The sequence below is a fragment of the Siphateles boraxobius genome, unplaced genomic scaffold (genome assembly GCF_051911475.1).
Source record: "Siphateles boraxobius isolate OS27281-9 unplaced genomic scaffold, OSU_SipBor_1 30, whole genome shotgun sequence".
NCBI classification, from domain to species: domain Eukaryota; kingdom Metazoa; phylum Chordata; class Actinopteri; order Cypriniformes; family Leuciscidae; genus Siphateles; species Siphateles boraxobius.
In genome coordinates, this window is record NW_027508920.1 from 11738162 (window position 1) to 11761965 (window position 23804).

At 36.8% G+C, this 23804-nt stretch overlaps 2 protein-coding genes and 1 long non-coding RNA gene across 3 annotated transcripts in view; 2 read left to right on the top strand and 1 right to left on the bottom strand.

Moving 5' to 3' along the window:
- Positions 1 to 1585: 1585 nt before the first annotated feature.
- Positions 1586 to 2986, bottom strand: LOC143757258 (uncharacterized). The gene is made up of 3 exons (XR_013210457.1): positions 2930 to 2986; positions 1855 to 1945; positions 1586 to 1742 (listed from the first exon to the last, which is right to left on the bottom strand). It is a non-coding gene; the product is annotated as an uncharacterized LOC143757258 (long non-coding RNA).
- A 3577-nt stretch (positions 2987 to 6563) lies between these two features.
- Positions 6564 to 9806, top strand: LOC143757255 (trypsin-2). The gene is made up of 5 exons (XM_077248243.1): positions 6564 to 6666; positions 7843 to 7993; positions 8222 to 8472; positions 8578 to 8714; positions 8816 to 9806. The coding sequence occupies exons 1-5, from the start codon at positions 6627 to 6629 to the stop codon at positions 8963 to 8965; spliced, it is 729 nt and encodes a 242-aa protein (XP_077104358.1). The 5' UTR covers positions 6564 to 6626; the 3' UTR covers positions 8966 to 9806.
- Positions 9807 to 21289: 11483 nt separating this feature from the next.
- gnb5b (guanine nucleotide binding protein (G protein), beta 5b) overlaps positions 21290 to 23804 on the top strand; it is a 30106-nt gene continuing 27591 nt past the window's right edge. The window contains exon 1 of the mRNA XM_077248233.1: positions 21290 to 21431. The gene's annotated coding sequence lies outside the window, so the exon portion shown is untranslated. The remainder of the gene's footprint in view (positions 21432 to 23804) is intronic.

A 23804-nucleotide genomic window follows, 5' to 3' on the forward strand; every position in this document is an offset into this window, starting at 1 on the left:
TTATAATCATAGTCTCTATATGATATCTATGGTTATAATGGCGCTCGACTGCATATTTATGCACGGGCGCACCAGACACACGTCAGCAGCGTCACTGAACGCGGACAGTATACCATTCATACTTTTTTCATATTTTTTTACGAAATGCTAAGTCATTATTATGAGAAAGTTTCTCATTATTACAAGATGCTAAGTCATTATTACGAGAACGTTTCTCATTATTACGAGATGTTAAGTCATTATTATGAGAAAGTTTCTCATAATTATGAGATGTTAAGTCATTATTATGAGAAAATTTCTCATTATTATGAGATACTAAGTCATAATTATGAGAAACTTTCTCAATATAATGAGATACTAAGTCATAACTATGAGAAACTTACTCATTATTATGACTTAGATAATCGTTTTTTTTTTTTACTCAACTATCGCGGAAACAGGCTTCCATAGAAAACAGAGCTGTTTTTGACCATGTAAAATTTGTGTTTTCTTACAATACTAATGATAATTTTTAATAAAAGTATATTACAAAGGTTTCATTTAGACCCTAAAGATTCATATTAACTTGTACAAAAATGGCATTATATGACCCCTTTAATTTCCGAAAAACAATTACACTGTAAAAACTTAAATGTATTAAGTTTTCCTACAGTTGGGTCAACTTAAAAAAATTACTTCAATTGGTAACACCTAAAAAAAACGTTTTCTCAACTTAAATTATTATATTTTCTCAACTTAATTTCATCAGGTCAATCACACAAGACTCAAATTGCTTTAGAAATATTTATTAACATTAATTCATTTTATACGCCATCAGTATTTTTCATGTTACAAACTTTGAGAAAACATTACAAACTGTTCATATTTGTTGTGCCAATGAAATTTCATTTACTGACACACTTAACATCCATTCCATTAACAGTCTTTTTGCAAAGTTGTCTTTGCACAGTATTATGCTCAAAACTGAGCCACTAATACATTTATAAAAATAAATATAAAAACATAGTGGTTATGCCCTATGCCCTAAAAACAATTAAAGGGATAGTTCACCCAAAAATGGTTCAATTTGTTGGTAACCAGACAGTTGACGGCATCCATTGACTTCCATAGCAGGAAAAAATACTGGAAGTCAATGGGTACCGTCAACTGTCTGGTTACCAACATTCTTCAACACATATTCTTTTGTGTTCAGCAGAAGAAAGAAACTCATGTAGGTTTGGAACAACTTGAACCATTTTTGGGTGAACTATCCCTTTAATATATTCTAAAATAGAACCATAAGTGTATGATAAGTGCTTTAGAACACCTTACAGGTAATGCCCTAAATTTAAAGTGAACCAATCAACTACAGATTCGAACATACAACTACACATTCATACTAGACATATGAATGAACAAATGGATAGTCTACAAACATAAGAAAACAAATGAAACATTCTTTCAAACACAGACTAGACATATGCAGATTCAAACATTACTGCAAGTTCACTGTAGTCTACTGAAAAGACTGAACTTTTGGTGACATCTTGGGCTGATCAAGCTGCAAGAGAACTTTCTGGAATACCTCGAATGTAAAACGAAGCTGATGTGAACGAAGGCAGTTCATTCAAAACTTTAACACCCTCGATGACGACACCTATATCAGCCGGTGGTTCGTGATGTTCTCCCCCCTCCTTCCGAATAACATACACCGCCATGGTGAGGTGCTCCAGCTCACCCTCGCAATCATCTCGCTGGTTCTCCTAAAGTAGTGTACATAAAAAAAAAATACATTTTGCGTTCATAACTACAAAACACAAATTTAAACTTTCTGAAAAATAAAATCAAAATAGAATATGCGGATTTTCAACTCACAAGGTACTCCTTGATGAGGTCTTGAGGATTTCCCCCCAGGAAAACGATGAGGGCCTTCAGGACACACTCTTTTCACGTGAATGTTTTTAGTCTGTGAAAAAGCAATTGTGATTATTTTTCTTATTTTTAAAATTCTGAGTAATCTGTAATAGAGAATCAGATTTCGCCGAGGATGGCAAAGGACAAGAAAATATAAACATTTACAAAACTATAAAAGTTTGTGTTAATGACTGGCCAAAGTATATACATCACAGAAGTATACAAAAATCATTATTTAGATGTACAGTAAACACTGATGTCTACGTTACCGTTCAAAATAGAATATTGTTTTCTTCAGTATAGCAGGTTTTTTAGCTGAAACCGTAGTCCTCTGTGGTTCATATAATGCAAGTCAATGGCTACCGTCACTTTTGAGAGTCAAAAAAATAAATAAATGTATACACTTGGGACCAGACAATACATCAAGGTCTTATGAACTGAAACGATCAGTCTGTGCAAGAAACAAGAACATGCAACATTGCCATGCACACACTCAGGGCCGTTTGCTGAGGCTGTTCACAGGTAATCACAAGTAATAATGTTGTAAATAATGTTCAGTTTTTTGCATAGAACGATCGTTTTGCTTCAATGAACCTTAAACCTCAATGAATCATCAGGACCCACAGGTATTAATTTTGTTTTGCCTGTATGTTTTTTTGTGACTCTTTCAGACTTGCATTATATATTAATCACCATGGACCACAGTTTCAGCAAAAAAAGTAAAAAAAATCTTCTTTACTGTTCTACTGAAGAAAAAAGTCACCTACATCTTGGATGGCCTGAGGGTGAGTAAATTAACAGCATTTTTTTATTTTATGAGTGGACTATCACTTTTAAATTGTCCATTTTGATTGGGTGGTTATGACAATTTCAAAGCTATAAAACAAGTATTTAACAATTAAATGTTACTGTTAAACATACTGTAACTAAAATAAGATTGTTTATTTTTAGTTCATATTAATGTAAAACACACAGACGTACCTGATCCAAAATTTGAAGAATTTCTGCATTACTTAAATTAATAGAAATTACTTACCATGTAACTTTATAGCAATTGTCGTCCTCAGTTGTCAAATATGAAAAAAGCTTTCGGGTCCTAAGGGGAGAAAAATGTTGTATTTAACTTAAGTGGTAGAAAATGATTTGCTACAGGCCAAGTAATTAATTCGTTTTGAAAATACTACTATTTCTACAAAAAAAATATCATAATTTTCTACTAAAGAAAACCCTGACATTTTTTCCTGGATGAAACACCTCGAGCTAGGCGATGAAACATAAATAAAAATGTATTCGTTTGTATATGTTGTATCCAAATATTTCTAGTTTCGTTTTATTCTCCCACAACTCGCACAAAGAGTGAGTGCATTGCCGCCCGCGCCCGGCCATCAAATTTAGTCCCGCGCCGCACTCGTTGGGAGTGCACGTCTCTAGATCAAGGGCCCGGCCAGAGGATAGTGACGGGAAATATCGGCCCGACCCGACAAGTTCGGGCTCGGGCAGAGGATCTAAGCTTCAGAGCTGATTGAGACGCACCCAATGACTTTTATCACAGACTTTCAACATCATTTAGGGCGAAAAAAAAGGCGATGAATAAATCAGAGTTTCAAAGACAAATAAAAGAACAGACAAACATTACTTTAAAAGCAAACTCAATAGGCTACTGCAGAAATTCTAATTCGAGCATTTTGTCCCGCTCCCCGAGCACTTCCCGCCCAAAGCATTTCCAATATCTCGCGCGGCACAGACGGTTAAGGAAGCATCAATTTTAAAATGATTTTATACACATACTCCTAAGATCCAAACTGAACACATTTTTATAAAACAAACGAGTAAATACAACATCCTGTATCCTGTATAGAACATTATTCAGTAACGCTATTTCGCAAACGTACGTTCAAAAATTCGGTTAATTACGATTTCGTTAGTATTCATGTTCAGAAACAACATTAATTAACTCATAAACAACTAAAACACACGTCCAAAAGTTGCATATTGTAGCCCAAGACTGGTTGCCCACTAAAGCTAAGCAGGTTTGAGCCTGGTTAGTACCTGGATGGGAGACCTTCTGAGAAAACCAGGTTGCTGCTGGAAGAGGTGTTAGTGAGGCCAGCAGGGGGTGCTCACCCTGTGGTCTGTGTGGGTCCTAACGCCCCAGTATGGTAATGGGGACACTATACTGTCAATTGAGCACTGTCCTTCGGATGAGACGTTAAACCAAGGTCCTGACTCTCTGTGGTCACAAAAAATCCCAGGATTTCTTTCGAAAGAGTAGGGGTGTAACCCCGGCATCCTGGCCAAATTTGCCCAGTGGCCTCTGTCCATCATGGCCTCCTAATCATCCCCATGTATATATATACCAATTGGCTTCATCACTCTGTCTCCTCTCCACCAGTAAGCTGGTGTGTGGTGGGCGTTCTGGCGCAATATGGCTGCCGTCGCATCATCCAGGTGGATGCTGCACATTGGTGGTGGTTGAGGAGATTCCCCCTTCTATGTGAAGCGCTTTGAGTGTCCAGAAAAAGCGCTATAGAAATGTGATGAATTATATTCGAGTATATTAATTAAAACAAACTTCCAACCTACATTATTCATCCGAGTGCGAGAGAAAAAGAAAATGGCGGTTAAGCAGAAGTTCCAGAAAGGCTTGTGGGTCATGACGTCAGAAAAAAACCGTTCGACGCGGGGGTCCTTAAAGGGAAATTATACTTTGGGTGAAAGTGAGATATTTGAGTGTCAGTGAATTTTGTATGCGTTCAAGTTGAATGAGTGCACAATAATCAATTACGATTAGGAAAGCAGAAATACGAAGTAAATAGACTCAAATAGTTCTAGTAATCCAACTTACACCCATATTCACTTTTTACAGTGTACATCAAGAAGACGTGGATTAATTTTGTGAAGAGCCATCTTGATGGAGAGCTGAAGATCACCGCCAAAACCCGCCTCTGTGGTGATCATTTTACACAGGATAGTTTTATAAACTTTCGTCGGAGACAACTGGGATTCACTGATGATCCACTGTTACTGGTGAATGGGGCCGAACCGACTATCTCCCGCCTCGGCGTTCATCCTCCCGTCGCGCCGACAACTGGTGCCATCATCGGCAGTGCGTGCCCACCAATGAGTGTAAGTTGCCTTGTGTGCTTATGTTATAATTATAGTAGGTAGTCCGCAGTAACTCGACGGCAGCTTTCCCGCGAGTGGGCGTGGTTACTGCGCAGCCGGCGGACCCAGCGTTTGAGAGCAGAGACTACTGCTAATTTTTTCAAGATTTTGATAGCTTATTCAAATTTGGCTGGGTGGCTAATAACACATTTTTCTGTGGTGTGACAAACTCAGAACATATACTTAATTTTGACATTACAGGGACTTTCAATTACTTCTACAGGGCAGTTGCCGAGGACATAGGGAGTAATAAGGAATGGTCGGTGTTTTACAGTACGAGGGGTTTTCGGTGAAGGGTTAGGTTGTGTTTCATAAATGGACACCCTTTCCTATGGGGGAGGATGTTATTAACCCAGTATGGGTCATATTTGTGGGTTGTTTGTTTTTTCCTCTGTTTTGCAGGATGGAGTTGGGTGAGTGATATCATTTTGACTGTGTGTGTGTGTGTGTGTGTGTGTGTGTGTGTGTGTTGTGTGTGTTTGTGTGTGTGAGAACATAGCAACTTCTTTCTTCACTTCTCTAATCTCCACACCACCAAAAACAAAATGATCTGAAGAGATCGGACTAAGTTTCTCAGAAGCTAAAAGTGGTTTTGTTGCAATGGTTGTGTAAAATGAAACCCACACTGGCAGTTTCAGTGACAATAGAGATTGTGACGGTACTGACATTGTAGATGTACGGTGTACTTCCTTCATTAACAGTTATGTTTATTTCTAGTGCTTTCAATTAAATTCAAGCATATATTTTAGCTAATGCATTACTGAATTTTAAATTGCACAACTCAGCTATCGCATGGATCCCAGATTATATCATCTAAATCTCACTGTCAGACTTAATAATAAATTGTCTGGCATCATCTAAACCAAAACAGGAGCCCATATTTTCCCCTTTTTTTATTGACCCTTTATACTGCTAAATCTGATTGTCTTGTCAACTACAAAAGTTTTCAGATAATACTGCACTTTTGGCTCTACTTAAGGCAATGACCTGGCCTACAATTTAAAAAAAAATAAAAAAATTTCAAGTAAGAAAGAAGTAAGAACAGTCCATCGACAATTATACCGAAATACAAAACTGGTGTAGGATTTACTTTGAAACAATTTTTAGCACTTACTTGGTGTCTTCAAATCTCATTGAGAATATTGGTTCGTTCAATTTGGGTCTATTGTTTTCTTACAGAATAGTTACTTTGTTGTTTTTACTAGTGTTACTTAATTATTCAGATTATTTTGTTGTTGAGTCAGCCCATCAGTATGTGCTATTAATTAGAGAATTTCTTGTGTATTAATTGAACAGTTAAGTAAAGAATAAACATGCATAATAAAACGTCTTCACTGTCTTAAGTTGTGTCACACAAAAAGTAAAACAGCATCTGTTTTTATATAAGCTTTAGATAAAGGTTGTCCCACGTGCATATTTTTACTTCTGAATCAGGATCTTATTGGCTGCTCTGTAGTGTTCTGTAATCTGTAGGTGTGTTAAATCGATCGCTTAAAAGCATGAATGCTATTCCTGAACTTTGCAGAAGTGCTCTAAAGCTGTGAGCTGTCCTTCTCTACTTTACTGCAATGAAGACTGTTGTGTTCATTTTTCTGGTTGTGGCTGTGGGTATGTAGATCTCTCTTATTAGTCATTATTCATGACAATTGTTAGTTTATGCCTGCACTTATATGTATTACAGATAGTCTTTAGAAAGACTATTATAGATCGTTTTTATTATTATCATTATTTATTATAGATAGTCTCTATATTTTAGATATAATAAATAAGTCCCTTCTCACAGGTGTTGTTCCTTAATACCTAAAACATGCAACTGTCAATCTTGACCCAACCATACCTATTTCAAATTTATCTTTTATTTCAAAAATTTAAGAGAAAGTTGTTTTGGAACAACTGCAGAGTCATTTGGAGTTAAATAATGTTTTTGAAGAATTCCAATCTGGGTTTAGAAAATATCACAGTACTGAGCTTTATTAAAAGTTTTTAATTGTCTGTTGACTCGGGGGGTGGGGGGGGGGGGTTTGACTGTTTGTCTTGATGGGTTCTTCTGCTTGAGTCCCTCAAGGCTCCATTCTGGCCTTCTCGTTGTATATGCTCCCTTTGAGGACTATCCTTTCTAAACATGGGGTGTCATTACATTTTTATGCTGATGTCACCCAATTTAACTTGTCCCTAAAGAAAAAAGATGAAAAGGGCCTAAGCTCATTATCCGCATACTTGTGTGATATTAAGTCCTGGTTTTCACTACATTTTTTGCATCTAAACGAGAGCAAAAGTGAGGTTATTGTTTTTAGGCGCTCAGGTGTTTCTGTCACTCCTGATGGCGACCTGGGAGATTTGGTCCCCCTCTTCATTTAATTTAGACTTGGCTATTATAATTCTCTTTATATTGGAAAGAGTAAATCCAATATTAGTCGTCTTCAGATGGTTCAGAATGCAGCAGCCAGACTTTTGACTGGCACAAGGAAATTGAATCACATTTCCCCAATACTATGTTTGTTGCACTGGCTGCTAGTTTGTTACAGAATTGATTTAAAAATTCTGCTTTTTGTTTTTAAAGCCACGAACGGATTAGCTCCATAATATCTCTCTAATCTTTTGAAATTAAATAACTCTGCTAGATCATTAAGGTCATCTCAACAAAGACTGCTGAGAGATCTAGACTTCTATTTTTAGCGAAATGGCCAACTACTGTTGCTTTTATTGAGCTATATAAATACCAGTTGATTGATTGATTAATTTAGCATTAATATTAATAAAATAACCATTAATTTTTTAATAAAGTTTGCAGCACGGGTGATAAAATCATTGGAGGTTATGAATGTCGGCCGCACTCCCAGCCCTGGCAAGTTCAACTTAAGGATGCGCGTATCAAGTGCGGAGGATCTTTGATTGATAAAAGATGGGTTGTGTCTGCAGCTCACTGCGACTTCTCGTGAGTATATAACCTCCCCTTTTTAAGCTGTATTTCTTGTTTTTGTTTCATGTTAAACCTACTTCCCTATGAAACATTCCTTTTTCTTTATAAAGTATCTTTTTAAGGAATCGATTAGCAAAAGGTTGTTACTGCTTCCTCTTTTTGAATGTGTACACTGAAATTTGACAATATTCTAATGGAATAAATATTATATTAGAGCTGAAAAAAATATTCCTTGTCAAATAGATGGCTTCATCTCAACATCTACTTGGGAAAGCACAACGTGTCTTTTACTGAATCCACACAGCAGAAGATTGCGGCAGAGAAGGTGTTTCCTCACCCAAACTATAATGATAAGCCTCTTAACAATGATATCATGCTGATCAAGCTGAGAAAGCCTGCCATCTTAAACAAGTATGTGAAGCCAATCGGTCTGTCAACCCGCTGCTCTTCTGCAGGGGAGCAGTGCTTGGTTTCTGGATGGGGCAAAACTGGAGGTGAGATGGCTGAGTAATGAAAATCTTCTTATACTTTTATATAATGTATTAAACATGCATTTAGTCATCATACAAGTTTTAGCACTGTTCATATTGTTTTTCCAGATCACAGTGCTTCTGTCCTGCAGTGTTTAAATTTGCCTGTACTCTCAAGTTCGCGGTGTAAGGGAGCATATGGTGCAAAAATAACTAAAAACATGTTCTGTGCCGGATTCATGAAGGGAGGCAAAGATTCGTGTCAGGTATATGTTATTGACTCAGTCTTCTGCTTAAAGTCATACGAGTTTTATATTTTTATACAAAATGCAACTTTGTCCTTTTCATTTTCCAATTTTCTTCTCAGGGGGATTCTGGTGGTCCTGTAGTGTGCAAGCGGAAACTGAAAGGTGTTGTTTCCTGGGGCAATGGCTGTGCTAAACCAGGCTTTCCTGGGGTTTATACTGAGGTGTGTCGCTACACTGACTGGATCAAATCCATCATAGCTAATAACTAGCTCTTTGTTCATCCTGGGGTGCGTTTCCCGAAAGTACCGTTAGTTCCGTCGTTATCAGCATATTTGTGTTTCCCGAAACCATAGTTCCAACAAACATTCGCAAACAGCATCGCAAAGTTGTGTGGTTTACATTTACATTCATTCATTTATCCAAAGCGACTTACAATTGCTATATTTCAGAGGTCGCACACCTCTGGAGCAATTAGGGGTTAAGTGTCTTGCTCAGGGACACATTGGTGTCTCACAGTGGATTCTAACCCGGGTCTCTCACACCAAAGGCATGCGTCTTATCCACTGCGCCATTCTTGTTTGCATGACATATGGACTCAATAAATCATTGTGTGAAAACAAAGTAAGCAAGCTGAGATTCAATAATTTTGTAATCATACAAAAGTCATTTACGTCTTTTAGTTTGTCAAGAGATTTAAAGCACTATTTTAGAGTGTGCATGTGCAAATGTGCTCTAGTATGTGAAAACAAGCCTATGATTGAATCTGGAAATAACGCAAAATAACTAAGAAAAATTTGAAATAGTCCTCAGATGCCATGTCCGTAATTTACAGCAAACGTCTAGCATTAATTAGATCGCAAACAGATTAATTAAAAATAGTTTTTCTCCACCACCTGCATGACATCATTAACCAATGTGGTTGAACGACCAATTTGCGACAGTATGGTTTCGGGAAAAAGTCGAGTCTAGCTAGTTTATTTCTTCAACGATGCGTCGTACTATGGAAGTGAAGCAGCGAGTTATGTCGTTGTACGGGAAACACACCCCTGCTTCAGGCCTTTACCAGATAATTTTCCTAATAATCTATAAATAAATTCAGTTTGAAACGTTTATGTGTTTCTGTCTTTTATTTTTATATGGACATTATGTTTTTAAGCATTTTTTTAATCATGGTTGCTCCCCACCCCTAACACTGAGGCAAAACACATGGCAAAATCAAGTACCCCATCATATGGATGTGCAATGTCACATGGAAATAGAGTATCGACAACTAGGCCATCAGATGTCATTTCTTACACACAGTAGCAAGTGGAATAACATTCCTATTATAGTTTAAAAGATACATAGCTACATCTAAAAAATTATTTGCAACATCACAGCCAAATGTATAACTAAGTGGTGTTAGAAAGTTACCGCTAGGTGCTTCGCAGACAGTCAATCGCGTCTGTTGCCTCATATTCACTTACACGTACAGACACGAAAACCTAGTGTGTTAACAGTAGACTACGTTTCAGCGTTTGAAGGGAAAAATGTCAAATGGTGACAGAAAACATGACAATTGGAAAAGATACCATTTCATTCTTACTTTTATAGTCTTAAAAGTCCATTCAGTAACACTTTCTAACTTTCTAGTTAGACGAATACATTTACAAACTGACTTTTAAACGGTAATTTGTTTAGATGACAGCAAAACAATTTTATTTAGGAACGCATAAGTCAGTCTTAATATTAGTATTGATATCAAATGACCAGCTGTGTCATGCAATTAAAGGGGCTATATGTAAGAATGTTCTTGTACATCTTTTTATTGCCAATGTGTGAGCTTGTAAGGAAACTTTAAAAACGAGACTTTCTAAGTGAACTCAATGGAAAGCTACAATCTAATGGGAATAAACAACATCACAATAACAAGCATTTGAAGGAGCCTTTGAATTGGGACAACCTCCATCGCGCCGTGATGGTGTAATCGGGTTTCAAATACTCCCTTCGAAGGATGCAGCATCTGAATTAGGACGCAGCAAGAGAATTGAGATGTCCTTCAAGATGGCTGAGATTGATCGGTTTCTGGGTCACAGGCTGGAGGACGGAGGTGGGAGGAAATATCATTTTGAGTATTAAAAAGCACGCCCTAGTTCATACCAGCAGATATCATTTCCAAACCTGATCCAACACACCTGTCTGTGATAATCAAGTGTTTGAAGATCTTAATTAGCTAGCTCAGGTGTGTTTAATCAGGGTTGGAGCTGAACTATGCAGGTACTAGGTAGTTGTCCAGGAAAAGGATTGGCACCGCTGTTGTAGACTGATTGTTTTGTGAAGGTCTCGTTTTGCCAGGATAATCAAAAGGATTTGACGTGTGCTCAGGAGCGCCTCTCTTCCGTTCAACGACACTTAAAACGAATGCTTACAATGTTTAAGATGACGCCAGAAAAAGCAATGCAGTACTGTGATAACAATGCGTCATATAAAGAAAAGGGATTATTGTAAACTATAGTCTCACATTGCCAGATCTATTGTCTAGTCTCAAATATACTTTATAATCAATCATAACAGTGTAATATTAATGACCTCATCTGTCGACATGATGCCAGTGAATTGCAGAGCTGCAATCATATCCACATTACTATGATCAGATGCTTTCTTAACTGCTGCTTTCTCACTGCTGTCATTTTATTGTTGTGTTTATTTTGTTATTGAGGGGAAAGCACACAGCACACATTTACTCATCTAAATGTCGCCCTCAGCAGCGTGGACAGCCTCAGGATGTTCTTTAACAGTATAGCTGTACTATAGCTATTTAAGTAATTCCAACTTCTTTTAACTTATAAAAGAACATTGCCTTGAGTATATTGGGGTGCATTGAATCACGTTCAGTCTCTTGTATGTTATGTGTGCACGAGTGCGAGCACGAGCAATAAATAAGTTGCTGGCTGCAGTTCACTCAATGGCCACCGGTGTTACTAATATTAAGGGTGAATTCTACTTATAGCCGTTCAAGTTACTAATATTAATTAATTTTCATTCCTTCAACCCTTTCTAATCTCTGATTTTGATTTGTCTCTGTGTGCAAACACGAATATATCCAAGCCAGAAACTATTTTAATAGCATGTTTTATTTGAAGTATGTGTTGTGAGTTAAAACCACTGATTATGGTTCTCCATGTAGTCAGTTCTATGCAGATGCAATAATGAAATTAAATATATTGACATTGTGTCCTCCTGGCTGCATCCAAAATCGCATAAACTCTTATGTAGGTACCTATTTGGAATAAGCAATTACTTTGTGATCAATAAAAAAGTTCATTCTTATAGTATGAATGTAATCTGGACGTATGCTACTACATTCGTCATGTTGTCATTATCGCGTCACGTCACCACCGTCACGTGTCGCTTGACTGCCATTCATTAATCCTCTCCGTGGCCTCATGCAATAGTGATAGGCTTGTTCGACTTGAACCGGCGCTGCGCAGACCGATCGGTTGATGACATCAAAGTACCGCGAGAGCGATTCAAAAGCATAAGGAGCCGTCTGCTCTCTAATCGCTCTCGCGGTACTTTGATGTCATCAACCGATCGGTCTGTGCAGCGCCGGTTCAAGTCGAACAAGCCTAAAGTGTCCATGATATGCACACTCCAGAATCTTGCCGGAAAAAATAGATCATGCGGGTACTTTTTGCCTACTCTTTTATGACTAGGCCTACTGTAATTTCGGATAGCCTACTTCTTTTGTCACATACCGTTGTTCGCCTTCTATATTAATGCTTTTTATAAGAATGCTTTTTCAGATGCAGCCTCTGTTTTTCTATTAACTTGTCACATGATTATTAGCAGTGTGGCGCTGCAGTTGGAGAAAGGTTAGTTTAGATTGCCGTCTGCTGGCAATTTACCACACACCACAACAAGCTAAATTGAAAAATATACTATCTCTCACTTTTATACTTGTCTGGAAAGAAGGTACTGACTGTAACATTGATAATTAAAGTGATAGTTCCCCATATTAAAATACAGTTATCATTTACTCACTCTTCTAAACCCATAAGAATTGGTTCATCTTTGAAACACAAATGATTAATGAAACCTGTGAGGTTTCTGTCCCTCAAAGTAGGCTAATCAAAACTTAAAAGATTCAAAAAGGCTCTAAACATTTTGTAAAATGATTCCTTATTAGCCTAATCGAGTGGTTTAATCCAAGCCTTGTGAAGAGATACAATAATTATAATAGCCTACACACAAGCTTCCGTGTTTATGTGATGCGCTAAATGTTTTGTTTTCATAGGTAAATAAAAGCCTAAATTAAATCTGTTTATAATATAAAGTGATTGGATCGCTTGACAAGACTTTTATTAAACCGTTCAATTCATATGGATTCATTTTAGGTCACCTTTTTAGATCTTTTTGGGCTTCCTGATTTTTTGAAGATTGATCAAAGTCTTGGTTTGGAACAACATGAGTGAGTAAATATGACCAAATTTTCATTTATGGGTGAACTATCACTTTAAGTAAAACTTTGCCAATGTAAATTATTAGAAAGGTATAAGAGCCAGAGAAAAATAATATTATTATGGTAATGCCTGATAGAAGTAACAGCAGCATGTGTTGGCATATGCCAGCAGAGGGAGGCATTGAGCAGATCACGTGTTTGATGCCACTTTAGGTCGGAGAGGGTCTTAAGACTACAGCACCCTCTAGTGATTTAAAACTAAAATATCACAGCCAGAGAATATCACTCATTTCCTCTCCTCTGCCTTTCTCTCTTAATCTGTGCAGCATTATGTGTGTAAGTGGTTTGTTGTCGGCGTTGTGTGTGTTTTTTGTAGTTAGACACGGGACAGCGGGTGGCAGTTTCGCTGGATCTTTTATTCCTCCTCTGATAGAGAACACATAAGCAGCCTCTGAATGAATTACCCTTAACATTCTCTCTTCCTTCAGTTACAATGCAAAAGGGCAAAAAGGAAAACTACATTAAACTAGAAAATATACCTGATATAGAGAACACATAAGCAGCCTCTGAGTAAATTGCCCTTAACGTTCTCTATAAAATAAATATGATGTACACACATCACCATGGCATGTGCTCTCATTTCCACATTTTAAGCAGGAGACAAACATATAACTCAAAAGTGACTAAATGTAATCACACAGGTAAGTAAAATAACATTACATACATGAATTGGAGCGAGAATATAGACATAAAAGCAATAATTACAATAAAGATTGAATAAGATTATCAGAAGTTGAAAATCTTCTTCTCAAATGTTTGGAGTTTTGGCTAACTAATTTAAAAGGTCCATGTCCCCCACCTACTGATCTGGAGTGTGGAGCGTACATTGGTACAACTATCTAAGAGTAATGACAAGGGATACGGGGAATAGTAAATGATAGAAAAGAAAAAAAAACTTCAATATTCTATCCATTATTCCTGTCTTTTTTAGATAGCCTACTTAAACAATTCCTCATATACCTTTGATTGCATTAACCCATTTTCTAATAGCACCTGCAGAGATATATGATTTATTCTCATGTTCTATTTCTGGAGATAGCTGAAATCTTTCTCTTTCATTTGCAACACATTTCTCTTTCATTTGCAACACATTTTTAAAAGAATATGCTCCGTTTCTGGAAGTCCACATTTGTCACAATTACCAATTTAACGTTTCCATACTGTAATTTAATGCTGTATGCCCTATTTTCAGTCTTATAAAATGCTTCCTTCTATTGCCATACCTTATTCTTTCAGCACCAACATACTCCTGAGCCTGATATAAATGTCTTCTCTTTTCTTTTTCTTCATTATCCCAACTTTTTTTTTGCCATTTCTTTCTTATTTATGTCAATATTAGTCGCTTAATTTCAGTTTTACTTGATACCTTAAATTCAACTTTGTGACTGTTTCAGGGCCGCCTGTTCCCTTCCACACCTACATGATCCGGCATCCAAAGGAAATATACCAATATCATAACTGTTCTGTACAAACATTGCAATATGTCGTAGGCTAAGTCTTGTCATGCTTCAGATTTTCCACTCTGTAAATTTGTAAGGGCAGCCATTGAATCTGTACATGTCAAGGATGTATTAGGTTGTACTTCTTCAATCCACTGTAGAGCAAGACATTTGGATAATAATTTAGTAGAAAATACTGAAATATCTTCTATTCTTTTTGCAATTTTGATTTTAAATGTATATATACATTTCTGCTACTGTTCTTCCAGATGCTGGATCTTTAGATTTGTGTATATCTGCAATAGCCTACTGAATATTAGCTATATGTTTGATTTATGTATTGTTGTACCACTGTAACTGTTGGTATGTTAATTTTCTTGTTTATAATCTCTTTATGAGTATGTAGATCAACTAGTGGCATTGGGAACAACCAGGGAGGTATTGCTGGAATTGCCTCTGAAGGTGCAATATCAAAACCATTCAGTCCCATACTTTATTTATTTGTTTATTTATTTAACAGTTTAATTTAGCAGGCATTAATAAGCATAAATGCAAATGCGCCACAATTAGCCAAGAGACTATTTTTCATCTGTAGTCCCTGGACAGTTGTTACATAGTCAGCCTATAAAACTTAAAAAACAATTATAAATTAATTTAACAATCTTTTAAAATGAAGTCATACATTATGAATGCCTGCATTAAAATGAGCTAGAAGGATCTCAAACATTATACTGAAATTATACTGAAATGCTTTTCATGGACATCTCATACTACTACTACAATTAAATTAAATAAAAAACAACAACAACAAGGTCACAGATAACAGATATACATACAACAATAAAAAGGCAGACTAGCAGTAAGAATGCCACTAGAAACATCAGACATTTTTATGCCAGCAACATGCAATTTCAATTTCAGTGTTGACAGAGCTGTGGACTAATTAACCATATCTTTAAACGAATTTTAAATGAGTTATATGTATCCAATTCTCTGATAGCAATTGGGATTGAATTCCATTCTGATGCAGCTCTAACTGGAAATGCAGACTGACTGAAATTGCTTTTTCTTAAAGGGATAATACAATCCCCTCTTGCTGACCCTCTTGTACGATGATAAGCAGTTGTTCTTGTAGTAACAAACTGACTGAGTGGGGGAGAAGTCAGTCACTGTATAATCTTGTACATAAGACAAGCATTAACATATTTAATTAGATTTTCCAGCTCAGCAAGTTATATTTTACTAATATTGGGCAATGATGAAAATGTACAGATTTTTTGTCCAGAACTTTAAGTGTTTTTTTATACAGTGACTGTAATGGTAGTAGCGTAGTGGCGCTAGTCTGTGCCAAGTTCTTAGACAATAAGTAATGTGTGAAATGACCATGGCGTACATGTACATTTTAGCCGCCTCTGTTGACATGTGATCTCTTATGAACCTAAAATTAGAAAGATTGAATTTGACCCTGTTACATACCCTTTTCACTTGAGGTTTGAAGGATAGACTGGAATCAATCAGAATTCCAAGATACTTGTACTCCCCTAAAACGAACACATCTGGCTCTACACATGCACTGTTTGTCTTAGAGAAAAACATGCACATTGTTTTTTCCACATTTAGCTGCAAAGAGCATCGCTGCAACCATGCTGTTACATGAGCCATGGAATTTGTAAGTCCATTAGCAACTTGTGTCCTACTGCTACCATGTAAATAAATTACAGTATCATCCGCATACATTTGGATGTTGGTGTCAGAACATACAGATGGAAGATCATTAATATATAATGTAAATAGTAATGGACCCCAAAATAGATCCTTGTTGGACACCCGTCGATAATTGTAGGGGAGCTGATCGATGATTCCGTACTTGGACGGACTGAGATCGATTTAATAGATAAGATTCTAACTACCTGAGTGCCGTTGAAGAAAATTTTATACTGCATAACTTGGACATGAGAATTCTGTGATTGACAGTGTCAAACGCCTTCTTAAGGTCAAGAAATACAGCTCCAACAACACCACCTTTATGTAATAAGGATTTGATTTTTTCAACAAACAAGCAATTAGCTGTTTCAGTTGAATAATTAGATCTGAAGCCGAACTGCATTGGGTGGAGGACAAAATAACTAGTATTCAAATAACAAATGATTTGCTCCGCCACCATTTTCTCTGCAACCTTGGACACTGTGGGTATAATGCTGATAGGCCTGTAATTACAGGTAGAAAAGGAATCTCCACTCTTGTGAATTGGAATAACAACAGCCGACTTCCAAACACTCGGAAACTTTGCCTGGCAAATCGAGAGGTTAATAATTCTGGTAATGGGACTATTTAGTGTTATACCAAGTTCCTTGAGCATGACTGCATCCATGCCAAAAATGTCCTTAGCCCTAGATGGTTTAAGAGATCCAATTATTCTCATAACCTCTGACTCATTAACACTTCTTATCTTGAAGGTCGGCTCCGTTGTTTTAACAGGACATATATCCGTGTACTCAGGTAAAAAACACTGTGTAATAGTAGCAACAGAATCAATAAAGTGGTGGTTGAAAGCCTGAGCTACTTCTGCTGGATTATTTGTGAGCTTGTCATTTACTTTAAAGGGTTAGTTCACCCAAAAATGAAAATTGTGTCATTAATGACTCACCCTCATGTCGCTCCAAGCCCGTAAGACCTCCGTTCATCTTCAGAACACAGTTTAAGATATTTTAGATTTAGTCCGAGAGCTTTGTGTCCCTCCATTGAAAATGTATGAACGGTATACTGTCCTTGTCCAGAAAGGAAATAAAGACATCATCAAAGTAGACCATGTGACATCAGTGGGTTAGTTAGAATGTTTTGAAGCATCGGGAATACATTTTGGTCCAAAAATAACCAAAACTACGACTTTATTCAGCATTGTTTTGTCTTCCGGTTCTGTTGGGGATCCGCGTTCAGTGACGCTGCTGACTGCGTCCGTGTATTCGGGTTCAAATAAATATGGCTGGGCAAAAAAATGCAAGTCTTCCTCTGTGTGGAAATCCTTAGACATGTTTGTGAAGATTGTTTTGTTTCCAGCGTGCGTCTCCCTCAGACTGTAAACGAAGCTCGGGCGCACCAGACACACGTCAGCAGCGTCTTACGTCAGCAGCGTCACTGAACGCGGATCCCCAACAGAACCGGAAGACAAAACAATGCTGAATAAAGTCGTAGTTTTGGTTATTTTTGGACCAAAATGTATTTCCGATGCTTCAAAACATTCTAACTAACCCACTGATGTCACATGGACTACTTTGATGATGTCTTTAATTCCTTTCTGGACAAGGACAGTATACCGTTCATACATTTTCAATGGAGGGACAGAAAGCTCTCGGACTAAATCTAAAATATCTTAAACTGTGTTCTGAAGATTAACGGAGGTCTTACGGGCTTGGAGCGACATGAGGGTGAGTCATTAATACATCATTTTCATTTTTGGGTGAACTAACCCTTTAAGTTCAAGCAGCTTCACGTCTTTATGGTAATTTCCTGTTAATTTTTTGAGCTGATTCCAAATGATTTTAGGGTTTCCCTTTGCTCTTTCAATTATTGACAAGAAAAAATTTGCCTTAGATTTCCTCATCATCTTTACCACATTGTTCCGTAAGTGCTGTCTGTCATGTATGGATTTAGTTTTAACTGCAGTTTTTAAGGCAAGATCCCTTTCCTTCATAAGTTTTAAAATATCTGAGTTCATCCATGGTTTTTTTACTCATACCACACTTAATTTTCCCAACATTCTATTAGAATTTTCTTACCTGGATAACATTCTAAATGACCCTTTACTCCGGTCCAGTATCTCATCCTCAACTGAAGTCTACATAATTCTAGAGGCATTTCTCCCGTTTCAATCTGTGACGATGTCACTCTGATGTGACAATCTGTGATGATCATGCTTTTTCAAATTTTCCTCTAAATTTGCATTTCAATCTTTTTAATCTATGTTATCACTGCTTTATATATTCTTTTTAGAGACTGATTCCTTATTCCCCATTCAACTCCTGATATGCGCCTTAAAGCAACACCAAGTAACTTTTCCTCTGCAGTCGCCCTACAGGTTGGAAGCGGAATTGTCCATTACCACTGTTGTAAATAATTTAGCCTACCGCAGCCTACTGTCGCACGTGCACGCACATGCTTTCTGTTTATCCAGCTTTGGACAATGGCCACAGACAAGGTAGAGTATGATGCATGATTTTATGAAAGTATGATGTATTGCGACATCACAAACGAGCAATTGTAACGCTTGCCATAAATCAAGTCAAATTAGTAGTTTTCTTATGTCTCATTAGAACTAAACGCGACCCGATCTGGCAATCTTACATATCAGATAAAGGACCGCAAAGCTGTGGCATAAGTGCATTTCAACATGTCATGACTTGATGAACCACTGAAATGATTTTGTAAACATTATTTTAAGGCAAAAAATCTTACTAAGTGCTGCTTTAATACAGTATGTGCATCACTTTTTTACATGTTTCTATCAGTTTCGGAATATGCATTCTGAATTTTAATTTAAAATCCATCCACATTTCAAGAAATCTGACTACATTTACTTTTTTATGATGCACATACAGGTCCTTCTCAAAAAATTAGCATATTGTGATAAAGTTCATTATTTTCCATAATGTAATGATAAAAATTAAAAGAAGATTGTGGAGAAGGACCGATTCCAGACCTTGGGGGACCTGCGGAAACAGTGGACTGAGTCTGGAGTAGAAACATCCAGAGCCACCGTGCACAGGCGTGTGCAGGAAATGGGCTACAGGTGCCTCATTCCCCAGGTCAAGCCAATTTTGAACCAGAAACAGCGGCAGAAGCGCCTGACCTGGGCTACAGTGAAGCAGCACTGGACTGTTGCTCAGTGGTCCAAAGAAATTTTTTCGGATGAAAGCAAATTTTGCATGTCATTCGGAAATCAAGGTGCCAGAGTCTGGAGGAAGACTGGGGAGAAGGAAATGCCAAAATGCCTGAAGTCCAGTGCTGCTTCTCTGTAGCCCAGGTCAGGCACTTCTGCCTCTGTTTCTGGTTCAAAAGTGGCTTGACCTGGGGAATGCCTCTCGTTGTGCAGCGTTTTTTGCCACACCTTTTCCTTCCCACAGACTTCCCACTGAGGTGCCTTGATACAGCACTCTGGGAACAGGCTATTTGTTCAGAAATTTCTTTCTGTGTCTTACCCTCTTGCTTGAGGGTGTCAATGATGGCCTTCTGGACAGCAGTCAGGTCGGCAGTCTTACCCATGATTGCAGTTTTGAGTAATGAAACAGGCTGGGAGTTTTTAAAAGCCTCACGAATCTTTTGCAGGTGTTTAGAGTTAATTAGTTGATTCAGATGATTAGGTTAACAGCTCGTTTAGAGACCCTTTTCACGATATGCTAATTTTTTGAGATAGGAATTTTGGGTTTTCATGAGCTGTATGCCAAAATCATCAGTATTAAAACAATAAAAGACCTGAAATATTTCAGTTGGTGTGCAATTAATCTAAAATATATGAAAGTAAAATTTTTATCATTACATAATGGAAAATAACGAACTTTATCACAATATGCTAATTTTTTGAGAAGGACCTGTACATTTCAATATTCATAGTGGGATTAATTATCTTGTTCAAAAAACATATTACCTGAGTTTTTGCCACAGAAAATCTAAAACCCCATTTCTTAGCCCAATTCTTAACCTCGTAATTTTGCATTTTCTTTTCTACACATGGAACTGTTCGTCCCCTTATCCATAATGCTCCGTAATCCGCATACAATGACATACTCCCACATCAGTATTGTTAAAAACGTAATTTATCATTAAGTTAAAAAGAACAGGACTACTTACACTTCCTTGGGTAGTACCATTGTCTATAAGTCTGATGTGGATTGTATGTAATTATCCCCATACTATCTAATTTCATTAATATGCCCTCCTACCACAGCATATCATACACCTTTTCAACGTCGAAAACACTCTTACTACTACTTCTTTTCTAACTTGGGCCTTTCTTGTTTCATTTTTACAGACAAACTGAATCCATAGTATTTCTCCCCTTTCGAAATCCACTCTGATAAGGAGACAAAAGGTTCGTACTCTCTATAACATATGACAATCTGTTCATAACCATCCGCTCCAGTTTGCATATATTTGATGTGAGGGATATTGGTCTGTAGTTGGTCTGAGAATGATCCTTTCCTGGTTTGGCTATCGGTACTATAACTCTGTGCTTCCATGAACCAGGCAACCTTTTAAAAAAGTCTTAATGTCATATTTAATAATATATCAAATAAGTTGAAATCATCCTACCAAATAAAAGTCCAAATTCAATCTTTTTATTATATAAAGCGATTGAGTCTCTACAGAAAATGTTGACTAAAACCACTCAATTCATATGGATTTGTTTTACGATCTCTTTATGAACTTTTTGAAGGATCAAAGTGGTAGTTGTGTAGAAGAATGGAAGTCTTACGGGTTTGGAACGACTTGAGGGAGAGTAATTAATGAGAGGATTTTCACTTTTGGATGAACTATCCATTGAAGTTCTACATGGCTATTTGAAGATCACATAAGTATTTTCACTGCTGTTTTACTGATGAATTATCAGCTTCAACCAGCTTAAGCAGTTCTATTTGTGTCTGTCTCTGACTGGCCACTATTTCTGCTGGTAAAACTTTTACAGGGTTAAAACCCTAATGCTACTGTAAGGAGCTTACCGCTTGCCTCTCTCAGGCTCAGTCCCTTTCTCCTCCCTCTTAAGACTGCAAGCACACACCTGCCACAAAAATCTTTTGAAAGGTAAGTTGAAATAAATTGATTCTTTTTAACATATAAAGTAAATTTGGTGTGTGATCTGAGTGTGTCTTTGCAAGAAAAGCATACCCTTTTAATAACATCACAGTTTTTATCACAGCTCTGTTTCTGTAAATAGATTGTGTTAGTGACTTTGACTGTCGAATGGTATCTGGTAAAATTTAAGTTTCTGTTCTGTTTCTATCTATGTTATTATTCACTGTATTTATTAGCTGGTATTGCTTGGGATCAACATTTTACAACACTTGGATGGAACACTGAAACCACTAAACGTTTAATATTTTACGCTCATTTTAACTGCTGATTTTGTCTTATTTCCATTGCACAAACCATGACAGAAATAAACATTTAAAGACCCCATAAAAATGGCTTGACAAGCACAGTTTTCTTCTCTTGTGTTGATGCAGTACCTATTGAAACAGGAAGATTGGTCAGGTCATATTGAAGAGTGTGTCTTTTATTATTTTAAAAATAGTGTTACAGCTATGATTTGGTACTTGCTTTTGCTAGTCAGAGGCAGGTTCAATGGGGTTCTAAATAGAACCCTAGCATTTTAAAATCAATTTTAAAGAGCACTTTATGCCAAAAAGACTCTATATAAGGTGAAATGTCTTAAATGATTGCATTTAGGTTACCGCATGGACCGTGCACATAGAATGGCAGGCGCATGCGCAAGGTGATTGTTGATACAGTAGAGTCTACTAAGTGGCTTTACGCACAGTAGTGATGTACTGTGCAGTAGTCAAAGAACAGTGTGGAAATAGCGATAAAAACAGTACACAAAGCAGCATATTCGTCTATATCATTTTTGTTTTGGTTCTTGTTCTAAACTGCGTTCACTGGCGGATCCACTAGTCTTCTTCTTTTATCCTTCTGAGCGAATGTCATGCAAATGACATGACTCAGAGCTGCCCTCTAATGTCTAGTAGAGTATAAAAAGCAATAGTATGGCACATATGTCCAACCTGTTCATCCACTCTGAGCATACTTTGAAAGCTGTGCAGACATGACTGTGCATGAGACAGAGTGCAATGCGGAGAATGAAGTATACCCAGGCCTATATACCACATTTTGTTCTAAGAGTATGGTATTAGAGGGTAAAACATTATCAATATAGAGAGCATTTTATTGGACACAAATCTGGACCTGAGTGCAATATTTTTTGTCCATTTTACCAGAAGAGAAAAACTGTACATTTTAAATGTGTATACATAAATACTTGTAGTACGGAGCCTCTAAGGTGACATGGTGGTGGAAAAAATATGAGATTGGAGGAAAAATAAATGATTTCGCATTTTCTCGCAAAACTTTGGTGTCCTTTGTGAGTGAACGCAACATTTCTCTGGGGAACGCAAACATTTTGCGATCCAAGGCAAAGTTTCTCGGGGGAACGCAAAACATTTGCGAGAATTGACGTGATTGACATGATTTTTCCTCCCATATCATTTTGTTTCCTCAATCATGTCCCTTTAGGGGGTCCGTAATACAAGGGCTAAATGCAGACCGTGTAAAATGTGCATTTGATTGTATTTTTCTCTAAATCATTAGATGGCATAAAACACACTGACAAAGGTCTTGTTAATAATTTAAAGTTTTAAAGCTAATTAAATAAACCACTCTGAAGAATATACTATGGTATTTGAGGTAAAAAAGCATCCCTAGTGTAGGGGCCAAATAAGGCACAATAATTGACGTGATTTGGCTGACTATTTCATTTGTTGACATGACAGTTAATTTCAACTGGTCAATATTATTTATTAATTGGGTGTCCAACTTAGAGATAACCACCATATTTATAATGAAAATATCATATTTAAAATATGATATTAATCATCATACAATATAATAAAATCCTATTTATTGTTACTATAAGGATCTCCTTCAAGCAGTGTAAAAACTTTCAGAATCTTTTTTTTTCATTTACATTTTCAGTATTTAAAAAAAAAAATACATATTTTAATTTATTTGTTGAACAAAAGTAAATGAAAATTATTTTATTTATCAAGATTTTCCAAAGTATTCACTTAGATATAACGCAAAACATATCACTTTTGCCAATTGTATTTATTTAGCTAATTTAGTATTTGTATACTGGGGGCCTTTTTTTGTGATGTACATATATGATTTTTAAATTAAACAATCTAATTTTATAATTTCTCTTCACAAAATGTGATGATTCATCAATGTGCAGTAAAAATATATTTTGAATGGGAGTAGTGAAAAGAAGATTTTCCTTTAGCCCCTGATGTAACCTGTATACGTTTATTTTAACAGCTTTCAGGAGTAGACTAATACCGATATATTGACGACCTCAAAAATGGACTCAGAAAAGTGTGGTCTGTCAGTGTGTGTCTGGCT